Raw genomic sequence first — 12,771 nt, 5'->3', positions numbered from 1 at the left:
AAAGAAAAGTACCGCACAGGAACAGGCCCTTCAGCCCTCCAAGGCTGCGCCGATCATATTGCCTGTCAAACTAAAACATTTTGCACTTCCGGGGTCCGTAAGCCTCTATTCCCATCCTATTCATGTATTTGTCAAGCTGCCTCTTAAACATCACTATCGTACCTGCTTCCACCACCTCCTCTGGCAGTGAATTCCAGACACTCACTACCCTCTGCGTAAAAAACTTGCCCCGCTCATCTCCTCTAAAGTTTTCTCCTCTCACCTTAAATCTATGTACCCTAGTAATTGACTCTTCCACCCTGGGAAAAAGCTTCTGACTATCTACTCTGTCCATGCCACTCATAATTTTGTAAACTTCTATCAAGTCGCCCCTCAATCTCCGTCGCTCTAGTGAGAACAATCCGAGTTTCTCCAACCTCTCCTCATAGCTAATAACCTCCAGACCAGGCAGTATCCTGGTAAACCTCCTCTGCACCCTCTCCAATGCCTCCATATCCTTCTGTTAATGCGGCGACCAGAATTGCACGCAATATTCCAAGTGTGGCCTAACCAAGGTTCTATACAGCTGCAGCATGACTTCCCAGCTTTTATACTTAATACCCCTGCCGATGAAGGCAAGCATGCCATATGCCTTCCTGACTACCTTATCCACCTGCGTTGCCACTTTCAGTGACCTGTGGACCTGTACACCCAGATCCCTCTGCCCGTCGATGCACTTAAGGGTTCTGCCATTTACTGTATAATTCCTGCCTGTATTAGACCTTCCAAAATGCATTACCTCGCATTTGTCCAGATTAAACTCCATCTGCCATTTCTCCGCCCAAGTCTGCAACTGATCTATATCCCGTTGTATCCTTTGACAATCCTCTTCACTATCTGCAACTCCTCCAACCTTAGTGTCGTCTGCAAACTTACTAATTAGACCAGTTACATTTTCCTCCAAATCATTTACGTATACTACAAACAGCAAAGGTCCCAGCACTGATCCCTGCGGAACACCACTAGTCACAGCTCTCCATTCAGAAAAGCACCCTTCCACTGTTACCCTCTGTCTTCTATGACCAAGCCAATTCTGTATCCATTTTGACAGCTCACCTCTGATCCCGTGCGACTTTACCTTCTGTACCAGTCTGCCATGAGGGACCTTGTCTAAGGCCTTACTGAAATCTATGTAGATAACATCCACGCCCTTCCATCGTCGATCATCTTTGTCACTTCCTCGAAAAACTCGATCAAGTTAGTGAGACACGACCTCCCCCTCACAAAACCATGCTGCCTCTCACTAATATGCCCATTTGCTTCCAAATGGTAGTAAATCCTGTCACGAAGAGTCTTCTCCAATAATTTCCCTACCACTGATGTAAGGCTCACCGGCCTGTAATTTCCTGGATTATCCCTGCTACCCTTCTTAAACAATGGAACAACATTGGCCATTCTCCAGTCCTCTGGGACCTCACCCGTAACCAGTGAGGATGCAAAGATTTCTGTCAAGGCCCCAGCAATCTCCTCCCTTGCCCCCCTCAGTACTCTGGGGTAGATCCCATCTGGCCCTGAGGACTTAACCACCTTAATATTCTTCAAGACGCCTAACACCTCCTCTTTTTTGATCTCAACATGATCCAGGCTATCTACACACTCTTCCCTAAACAAATCAACCGCTAAGTCCTTCTCTTTGGTGAATACTAATGAGAAGTACTCATTTAGTATCTCTCCCATTTCTTCTGGCTCCACACATAGATTCCCACCTCTGTCCCTGAGTGGGCCTACCCTTTCCCTGGCTACCCTCTTGCTTTTTACATATGTATAAAAGGCCTTGGGATTTTCCTTAATCCTGGTTGCCAATGACTTTTCATGACCCCTTTTAGCCCTCCTGACTCCTTGCTTAAGTTTCTTCCTACTTTCTTTATATTCCTCACGGGCTTCATCTGTTCCCAGCCTTCTAGCCCTTACGAATGCTTCCCTTTTCTTTTTGACTAATCTCACAATATCCTTCATTATCCAAGGTTCCTGAAACTTGTCATGCTTATCCTTCATCATAGCAGGAACATGCCGGTCCTGAATTCTTATCAACTGACGTTTGAAAGCCCCCCCACATGTCAGTTGTTGATTTGCCCTCAAACATCCGCCTCCAGTCTAGATTCCTCAGTTCCTGCCTAATATTGTTATAATTAGCCTTCCCCCAATTGAGTACCCTAACCAAAGGACTCCTGTTATCCTTATCCACCAGTACATTGAAACTTACTGAATTATGGTCACTTTTCCCGAAGTGCTCCCCTACTGAAACTTCGACCACCTGGCCGGGTTCATTCCCTAATACCAGGTCCCGTATTGCCCCTTCCCTAGTTGGACTATCTACATATTGTCTCAGGAAGCCCTCCTGGATGCACCTTACAAATTCTGCACCATCCAAGCCCCTAGCACTAAGTGATTCCCAGTCAATATAGGGAAAGTTAAAATCACTCACCACAACAACCCTATTGCTTTTACATCTTTCCAAAATCTGCCTACATAACTGTTCCTCAATCTCCCGCCGGCAATTGGGAGGCCTATAGTAAACCCCCAACATTGTGACTGCACCCTTCCTATTCCAGAGCTCTACCCATATTGCCTCGCTGCATGAGCCCTCCGAGGTGTCCTCCTGTCGTACAATTAAAGGCAGCTGGTCTGAAGGCTTTGGTGTATCAGAAGATAAACTAGGTTTGAAATGTTAAGTAGGTAAACATGGGGGAAGTTTTCAAATGTAAGGTGCAAAGGGAACATTTGCATTTCTAAATAAACCAGGCTGACTTGAATTAAGAGGGGGAGTGAAATGTTACACCTAGCCAGGTACGAGTTAACAAACAGTGTGTTTATTTTTCCCAAAGATTACTGGTAAAATTGGTACTAGGAGAGATTTTTATTATCAGAGAGGTAACGTCCAAAGACATAGTGAAACAATGGGAATTTGCATTCAAAGGGGAAAATATGGATAAAGGAGCGAAGGCTGTGTATAAGGGTAGGCATTCTAAGATCTAACAAGTGTGAAATGCCTTCAGCATCTAAGCCTCAAGCTGCTGTCTACAAGGAACCGAAGCTGAGAAAAACTCACTTTGACTTCAACTGTTCAGGGTATTGTGTTGTTCAGGGTATTGTGTTGTTCAGGGTATTGTGTTGTTCAGAGTATTGTGTTGTTCAGGGTATTGTGTTGTTACTTTGCCTGGGTCTTTTAAAATCTTTGTAATTCACTGCTGCCTTAACGGAGGTGTAACTGGGGTTTAGATTAATTAGAAGTTATCATAGTAGTAATTATTAGATCAATGTATGTGCTTAAAATCGTTTCTTCTATTAATAAAGGTTTAACTTAGTTTTGTAAGAAACTTATAAGGCGTTCTTTTACTGAATTCAAAGCCTGCATCTCGAAATAAGTATAAATTGTAAATAGTTGTGACAGTGGCGATGCAAGTGGTAAGGATGACACCGAGTCTACAGAGGGATACAAGTAGGTGAAGTGAGTGGGTAAAAACTTGGCAGATGGAATATAATGTGAGAAAATGTAAGGTTATGCATTTTGGCAGGAAGAATAGAGGAGCTGAATACTATTTAAATGGAGAAAGCCTGCAGAAAGCTACAGCACAGAGGGACTTGGGGGTCCTCGTGCAGGAATCCCAAAAAGCTAACAAACAAGTTCAGCAGGTAAGAGGGAAGGCAAATGGAATGTTGGCCTTTATTTCAAAGGGAATGGAGTATAAAAATAGGGAAGTCTTGCTAAAACTATACAAGGCACTAGTTAGGCCACACCTAGAATACTGTGAACAGTTTTGGTCCCCTTATCTAAGGAAAGATATACTGGCGTTGGAGGCAGTCCAGAGAAGGTTCACTAGGTTGATCCTGGGTATGGAGGGATTTTCTTATGAGGAGAGGTTGAGTAGGTTGGGCCTGTACTCGTTGGAGTTTAGAAGAATGAGAGATGACCTTATTGAAACACACAAGATTCTTAGGGGGCTTGACAGGGTAGATGCTGAGGGGTTGTTTCCCCTTGTGGGAGAGTCTAGGACCAGAGGCATAATTTCAGGGTAATCTCAGTCCCATTTAAGACAGAGATGAGGATAAATTTCTTCTCTCAGAGGATAGTCAATCTGTGGAATTCTTAACCACAGAAGGCTGTAGAGGCCGGGTCATTAGGTGTATTCAAGGCTGACATAGACAGGTTTTTAATCAGTAAGGGAATCAAGGGTTATGGGGAAAAGGCAGGAAAATGGAATTGAGGATTATCAGATCAGCCGCGATTTCATTGAATGGCAGAACAATTGATGGGCTAAATGGCCTCCTTCTGCTGCTACGTCTTATGGGTTTAAGAAGGCAACTCACCTCCACCTTCTCAAGGGCAATAAATGTTGGCTTAGCGAGTGATGCCCACATCCTACAAATTTTTTTTAAAAAGTAGAATAGGAATCAGGACCAAACAGACTCTCTAAATCTTCATATAGACTCATCTGCACATCACAGCTCAACTAGCTGCCTGCAGGAATTGGCAGTGAGATCCCTGTTGCCAAGGGACACAGAGTGGCATCAATAGAATGGTCACTGGCAACAGGTTACATTTTCAGGAAGTTGGAACTTACTCTACCTAAGCATGGCCCCCGACAGTAGAGCACTATTTAGGAATCGTTGTAATGTTAAGTATTTAATGAGGACAGTAAATTTCAAACTGAGACATGCAGGTAATTCTTGCCTAACCTGCTCGGATTTACTGATTGCTCTGGTTGTTAATTGCATGATGTATTTGCTCATGTTTCAATACAGTCACTATGTGCTGCCCAGGATAAGAGAGAAGTAAATTTTTCCCCATCCTCTACACTGCAGAGGTGATCTCAAAACCAGGTCGTGAACTCCAGAGCTCAGAGCTCAGCAGGGACCAAAAGGGCCTGTAAAATAGAGCGAAGCGGAAGCCTAAATTTCAGGCTCCTCTCCTCACAATGCTCAAACATTGCTTCAACAGACTATCTGTGAATAATTGATCCAGGAGCAACAAATGCTGAGCTGCAGGAGACATGAAACATCATTGTACTGAGGAAATGCAATTCCTTTCCAACTATTCTCGTTTTCTACCTGCTTGAATTTTTGACACATACCAAAGTCAGCGAGCTTGAGCTCGCCTTTCTCGTTTATCAGCAGATTCTGGGGTTTCAGGTCACGATGTAGAACCTTCCGTCCATGACAGTAAGCCAAACCTCTCAGCAACTGGAACAGAAAGATCTGCAGGCCGGAGAGAGAAAAAATAAATAGCTGATACAAAAGACAAAGAACAACGCACTGAACTGGGGAATGAAGACTCATAGCGATAGCACAATGAACTGGGGAATGAAGACACAAAGCGACAACAAAATGAACTGGGGAATGAAGACACAGAGTGACAACACACTGAACTGGGGAATGAAGGCTCATAGTGACAACACAATGAACTGGGGAATGAAGGCTCATAGCGACATCACACTGAACTGGCGACTGAAGACTCATAACGACAACACAATGAACTTGGGAATGAAGACACAGAGCGACAACATGCTGAACTGGGGAATGAAGACACAGAGCAACAACACAATGAACTGGGGAATGAAGACACAGAGCGACAACACACTGAACTGGGGAATGAAGACATAGAGCGACAACACGCTGTACTGGGGAATGAAGACACAGAGCGACAACGCAATGAACTGGGGAATGAAGACACAGAGCGACAACACAATGAACTGGGGAATGAAGACACAGAGCGACAACACAATGAACTGGGGAATGAAGACACAGAGCGACAACACAATGAACTGGGGAATGAAGACACAGAGTGACAACACACTGAACTGGGGAATGAAGACATAGAGCGACAACACGCTGTACTGGGGAATGAAGACACAGAGCGACAACGCAATGAACTGGGGAATGAAGACACAGAGCGACAACACAATGAACTGGGGAATGAAGACACAGAGCGACAACACAATGAACTGGGGAATGAAGACACAGAGCGACAACACAATGAACTGGGGAATGAAGACACAGTGGGACAACACGATGAACTGGGGAATGAAGTCACAGAGCGAGAACACACTGAACTGGTGAATGAAGACACAGAGTGACAACACGCTGAACTGGGGAATAGAGACACAGAGCGACAGCACATTGAACTGGGGAATGAAGACAGCCAAGATACAGCGACAATATACCGAAATGCAGAATGAAGAGCAGAGTGAAAAAACACAAAACTGGGAAGTGAAGACACAGAGTGACATCATGCTGAACTGGGGAATGAAGATAGAGTGAGGAGCAGTTGAAGTGCGGAATGAAGACACAGAGAAACAACAGGCTGCACTGAGGAATGAAGACACAAAGTGACGACACACTGAACTGGGGAATGAAGACACAGAGCGACAACACACTGACTTGGGGAATGAAGACACAGAGAGACAACACACTGAATTGGGGATGAAGACACAGAGTGTTAACACGTAGAAATTGGCAATAAAGACACAGAACAACACACTGAACTAGGGAATGAAGACACAATGTGACAACACGCTGAGCTGAGGAATAAAGACACAGAGCGACAACAAACTGAACTATAGAATGAAGACACAAGAGCGACAACAGGTTGAATGGTGGAATGGAGTGATATACAGAGTATCAACATGAACTGGGGAAAGAAGTCACAGAGCAACAATACACTGAACTGGAGAATGAAGACACAGAGCATTAACATGCTGAACTGGGGAATGAAGACACAGAATGACAACACACTGAATTGGGGATGAAGACACAGAGTGAACAAAAGTAGAACTGGCAATTAAGACACAGAACAACAACACACTGAACTAGGGACTGAAGACACAGAGCGACAACACGCTGAACTCGGGCAGGAAGACACAGAGCGACAATATGCTGAAGTGGGGAATGAAGAAACAGAGTGACAACACGCAGAATTGGTGAATGAAGACACAGAGGGACAAGACACTGAACTGGGGAATGAAGACACAGAAGGTCAACATGCTGAACAAGGCAATGAAGACACAGGGGGACAACACACTGAACTGGAGAATGAAGACAGAGCGAAAACACACTGAACTTGGGACTGAAGATAGAGAGTGAAAATACACTAAACTAGGAAATCAAGACACAGAGGAACGACAAAGTGAACTAGGGAATGAAGACACAGAGTGAGAACACGTTGAACTTGACAATGAAGACACAGAGTGACAACACGATAAACTGGGGAAAGAAGACACAGAGCGACAACACACTGAACTGGGGAATGAAGAGACAGAGAAAAAACAGGAGGCACTGTGGAATAAAGGCACCGAGTGACAGCATGATGAACTGGGGAATGAAGTCAGTGAAGATACAGAACGAAGACACAGAGCAAAAACACACAAAACTGGGAAGTGAAGACACAGAGTGACAGCATGATGAACTGGGGAATGAAGATAGAGTGAGGAGACGTTGAAGTGCAATATGAAGACAGGCCAACAATCGGGTAAAATTTCGAATGGGAAAACAGAAAAAACAGGCTGCACTGTAGATTGTAGACACAGAGCAAGAACACAATGAACTGAGGAATGGAGACAGAGTGAGTACACGCTGAACTGGAAACGAAGACACAGAGCAGCAACACAATGAGATGGAGAATGAAGACAGAGCGACAACCCGCTGAACTGGGGAATGAAGACACAGAGCGACAACACACTGAACTGGTGAATGAAGACACTGAGCAAAAACACACTGAACTGGGGATTGAGGGCACAGAGCGACCACACTGAACTGGGGATTGCAGACACAGAGTGACACCGCATTAAACTGGGGATTGTAGACACAGAGTGACAACATACTGAATTGGTGAATGAAGAAACAGAGTGACAACACCCTGAACTGGGAATGAAGACACAGAGCGACAACACACTGAAGAAGGGAATTAAGACACAGAGCGACAACACACTGAACTGGGGAATGATGACACAAAGCGACAACACACTGAACTGGGGAATGATGACACAGAGCGACAACATGCTGAACTGGGGAATGAAGACACAGAGGGACAACACGCTAAAGTGGGGAATAAAGGCACAGAGCGAGAACATGTTGAACTGGGGAATGAAGATACAGAGTGAGAACATGCTGAACTGGGCAATGAATACACAGAGTGACAACATGCTGAACTGGGGAATGAAGACACAGATCAACAACACGCTGAACTGGGGAATAAGACACAGAGCAACGACATGCTGAACAGGAGAATGAAGTGATACACAGAGTGGCAACATGAAATGCAGAAAGAAGACAAAGAGTAACAAGACGCTGACCTGCGGAATGAAGACACAGAGCAAGAACACATAGAAATTGGCAATTAAGACACAGAACAACAACACACTGAACTAGGGAATGAAGACACAGAGCGACAACACGCTGAACTCGGGCAGGAAGACACAGAGCGACAATATGCTGAAGTGGGGAATGAAGAAACAGAGTGACAACACGCAGAATTGGTGAATGAAGACTCAGAGGGACAAGACGCTGAACTGGGGAATAGAGACACGGAGCGACGGCACACTGCACTGGGGAATGAAGACAGCGAAGATACAGCGACAACATACCGAAATGCAGAATGAAGAGCAGAGTGAAAAAACACAAAACTGGGAAGTGAAGACACAGAGCGACATCATGCTGAACTGTGGAATGAAGGTAGAGTGAGGAGAAGTTGAAGTGCAGAATGAAGACACAGAGAAACAACAGGCTGCACTGAGGAATGAAGACACAGAGTGACAACACGCTGAACTGGGGAATGAAGACACAGAGCGACAACACACTGAAGTGGGGAATGAAGACACAGAGCGACAACACACTGAACTGGGGAATGAAGACACAGAGGGACAACACACTGAACTGGGGAATGAAGACACAGAGCGACAACACACTGAACTGGGGAATGAAGACACAGAGCGACAACACATTGAACTGGGGAATGAAGAGACAGAGTGACAACACGTTGAACTGGGGAATGAAGACACAGAGGGACAAAACATGGAACTGTGGAATGAAGACACAGATCAAAAACACGATGTAGTCTGGAATAAAGACCCAGAGCGACAACATTCTGAACTGGGGAATGAAGGCACAGAGCGACAACACGTTGAACTGGGGAATGAAGACACAGAGGGACAACATTCTAAACTGGGGAATGAAGACGCATTGGGACAACATGTTGAACTGAGGAATGAAGACAGAGAGTGACAACATGCTGACCTGGGGCATGTATACACAGAATGACAGCACACTAAACTGGGGAATGAAGACACAGAGCGACAACACACTGACCTGGGGCAGGAAGACACGGAGCGACAACAGGCTGAAGTGGGGAATGAAGGAACAGAGCGACAACACGCAGAATTTGGGAATGACGATACAGAGAGACAAAACAATGAACTGGCGAATGAAGTCACAGAGCGACAACACGTTGAACTGGGGAATAAACACACAGAGCAACAGCACGCTGAACTAGGGAATGAAGACACAGAGCGACAACATCCTGAACAGTGGAATGAAGACACACTTACAAGACTTTGAACTGAGGAATGAAGACAGAGGGACAACAGGTTGAACTGGGGAATGAAGACACAGCGTGACAACATGCAGAACTGAGGAATGAAGACACAGATCGACAACACACTGAACTGGGGAATGAAGACACAGAGCGACAGCATACTGAACTGAGCAATGAAGACACAGAGCAACAATATTCTGAACTGGGGAATGAAGACACAAAGTGACAACAGACTGAATTTGGGAACTAATACAGAGAGAGACAATACACTGAACTGGGCAATGAAGACACAGAAAAACATTACGCTGAACTGGGGAAATAAGACGGAGAGCGAGAACACACTGAACTGGGGAATGAAGACACAGAGTGACAACACACTGAACTGGGGAATAAAGACGCAGAAGGACAACATGCTGAACTGAGGAATGAAGACAGAGAGCGAAAATGCGCTGAGTGGGGAATGATGAGACAGATGGACAACACACTGGTCTGGGGAATGAAGACAGAGCGACAACACACATAACTGGGGAATGAAGACACAGAGTGACTCCACGCTGAACTGGGGAATGAATACGGAGAGTGACAACACGCTGAACTGGGGAATGAAGACACAAAGCGACAACATGCTGAACTAGAGAATGAAGGCAGAGAGCGACAACACACTGAACTGGGGATTGAAGACACAAGGTGAAAACACACTGAACTGGGGAGTGAAGACACTCAGCGACAACACACTGAACTGGGGAATGAAGTCACAAGGTGAAAACACACTGAACTGGGGAGTGAAGACACAGAGTGACAACACGCTGAACTGGGGAATGAAGACAGAGTCACAACAAACTGAACTGGGGAATGAAGACAAAAAGCGACAACATGCTGAACTGGGGAATGAAGACAGAGAAAGACAACAGACTGAACTGGGGAATGAAGACACTGAGCGACAACACACTGAACTGGTCAATGAAGACACAAGGTGACAACACGCTGAACTGGGGATGGAAGATACAGAGTCACAACACACTGAAGTGGCCATTAAAGACACAGAGCGACAAAAGACTGAACTGGGGAATGAAGGAACAGAGTGAAAACACACTAAACTGGGCAATGAATGCTCAGAGCGACAAAAATCTGAACTGGGTAACGAAGACACACACCGACGACATGCTGAACAGGGGAGTAAAGACACAGAGTGACAACACACTGAACTGGGGAATGAAGACACAGAGCGACAACACACTGAACTGGGGAATGAAGACACAGAGAGACAACACGGTGAACTGGGGAATGAAGACACAGAGAGATAACATGCTGGACTGGGCAATCGAAGAGACGGAGTGGCAACACACTGAACTGGGGAATGAATATTCAGAGCAAAAAAATGCTGAACTGGGGAATGAAGACACAGAGAGACAACAAGGTGAACTGGGGAATGAAGACACAGAGCGACAACACACTGAAGTGGGGAATGAAGACACAGAGCGACAACACGCGGAATTGGGGATTAAAGACACAGCGCGTCAACACGCTAACCTTGGGAATGAAGGCACAGGATGGCAACACACGGAAGTATGGAATGAAGAGGCAGTGTGACAACCCGCTTAACTGGGGAATGAAGACACAGAGCGACAACACACTGAAATGGGGAATGAAGACACAGAGCGACAACACACTGAACTGGGGAATGAAGACAGAGAGCGACAACACACTGAAATGGGGAATGAAGACACAGAGCGACAACACACTGAACTGGGGAATAAGGACACAGAGCGACAACACACTGAACTGCGGAATGAAGGCACAGAGTGACAACACACTGAAGCCGCAGAGTGTCAAGAGGCTGAACTGCGGAAGAAAAACCAAGAACGACAACATGCTGAACTGGGGAATAAAGACGCAGAGAGACAAGTGGCTGACCTGGGAAATGAAGGCAGAGTGCGACAACACACTAAACTGGGGAATGAAGAAACAGAGCGCCAAAACGCTGAACTGGGGAATGAAGAGAGAGTCACAGCATACGGAACTGGGGAACAAAGACAGAGAAAATGAACACACTGAACTGGGGAATGAAGACACAGAGTGACAACAAGCTGAACTGGGGAATGAAGACACAGACCGACAACAAACTCAACTGGGGAATGAATACAGAGAGCGACAACACACTGAAGTGGGCAATGAAGACAGAGAGTGACAACATGCTGAACTGGGGAATGAATACAGAGAGTGACAAGACACTGAACTGGGGATGAAAACCCAAAGCTACAACATGCTGCACTGAGAAATGAAGCCGCAGGGTGTCAAGAGGCTGAACTGCGGAAGAAAAACCAAGAGCGGCAACATGCTGAATTGGGGAATAAAGAAACAGAGTGACAACATGGTGAAATGGGGAATAAAGACACAGAGCGACATCTCGCTGAACTGGTGAATGAGGACACAGAGCGACAACACACTGAACTGGGGAATGAAGACACAGAGCAACAATATTCTGAACTGGGGAATGAAGACACAGAGTGACAACAGACTGAATTGGGCAATGAAGACACAGAGAGACAAAACTCTGAACTGGGCAATGAAGACACAGAAAAACATTACGCTGAACTGGGGAAATAAGATGCAGAGCGAGAACACACTGAACTGAGGAATGAAGATGCAGAGGGACAACATGGTCAACTGGGGAATGAAGACACAGAGTGACAACACACTGAACTGGGGAATGAAGACAGAGATTGAAAACGCACTGAGCAAGGGAATGAAGAGACAGATGGACAACGCACTGGGCTGGGGAATGAAGACATAAAGCGACAACACACATAACTAGGGAATGAAGACACAGAATGACTCCACGCTGAACTGAGGAATGAAGGCACAGATCGACAACACACTGAGTTGCGGAATGAAGACAGAGAGCGACAACACACTGAACTGGGGAATGTAGACACAGAGTGACAACATACTGAACTGGGGAATGAAGACACAGAGAGACAACACGCTGAACTGGGGAATGAAGACACAGAGAGACAACACACTGAACTGGGGAATGAAGACACAGCGAGACAACACGCTGAACTGGGGAATGAAGACACAGAGAGACAACACGCTGAACTAGGGAATAAAGACACAGAGGGACAACATGCTGAACTGAGGAATGAAGACAGAGAGCGAAAACGCGCTGAGCTGGGGAATGAAGAGACAGATGGACAACACACTGG

At 45.7% G+C, this 12,771-nt stretch overlaps 1 protein-coding gene across 1 annotated transcript in view; it reads right to left on the bottom strand.

Moving 5' to 3' along the window:
- LOC144682287 (cyclin-dependent kinase 16-like) overlaps positions 1 to 12,771 on the bottom strand; it is a gene marked incomplete at its 5' end in the record, with an annotated part of 398,100 nt that overhangs the window by 41,122 nt on the left and 344,207 nt on the right. The window contains one exon of the mRNA XM_078544764.1: positions 5,112 to 5,235. Within this exon, the coding sequence (XP_078400890.1) occupies positions 5,112 to 5,235 (124 nt within the window). The remainder of the gene's footprint in view (positions 1 to 5,111; positions 5,236 to 12,771) is intronic.

The sequence above is a fragment of the Cetorhinus maximus genome, chromosome 6 (assembly GCF_964194155.1).
Source record: "Cetorhinus maximus chromosome 6, sCetMax3.hap1.1, whole genome shotgun sequence".
Taxonomy (NCBI): Eukaryota; Metazoa; Chordata; class Chondrichthyes; order Lamniformes; family Cetorhinidae; genus Cetorhinus; species Cetorhinus maximus.
The sequence above is the reverse complement of the archived record's forward strand: the minus strand, read 5'-3'. Positions and strand labels throughout refer to the sequence as shown.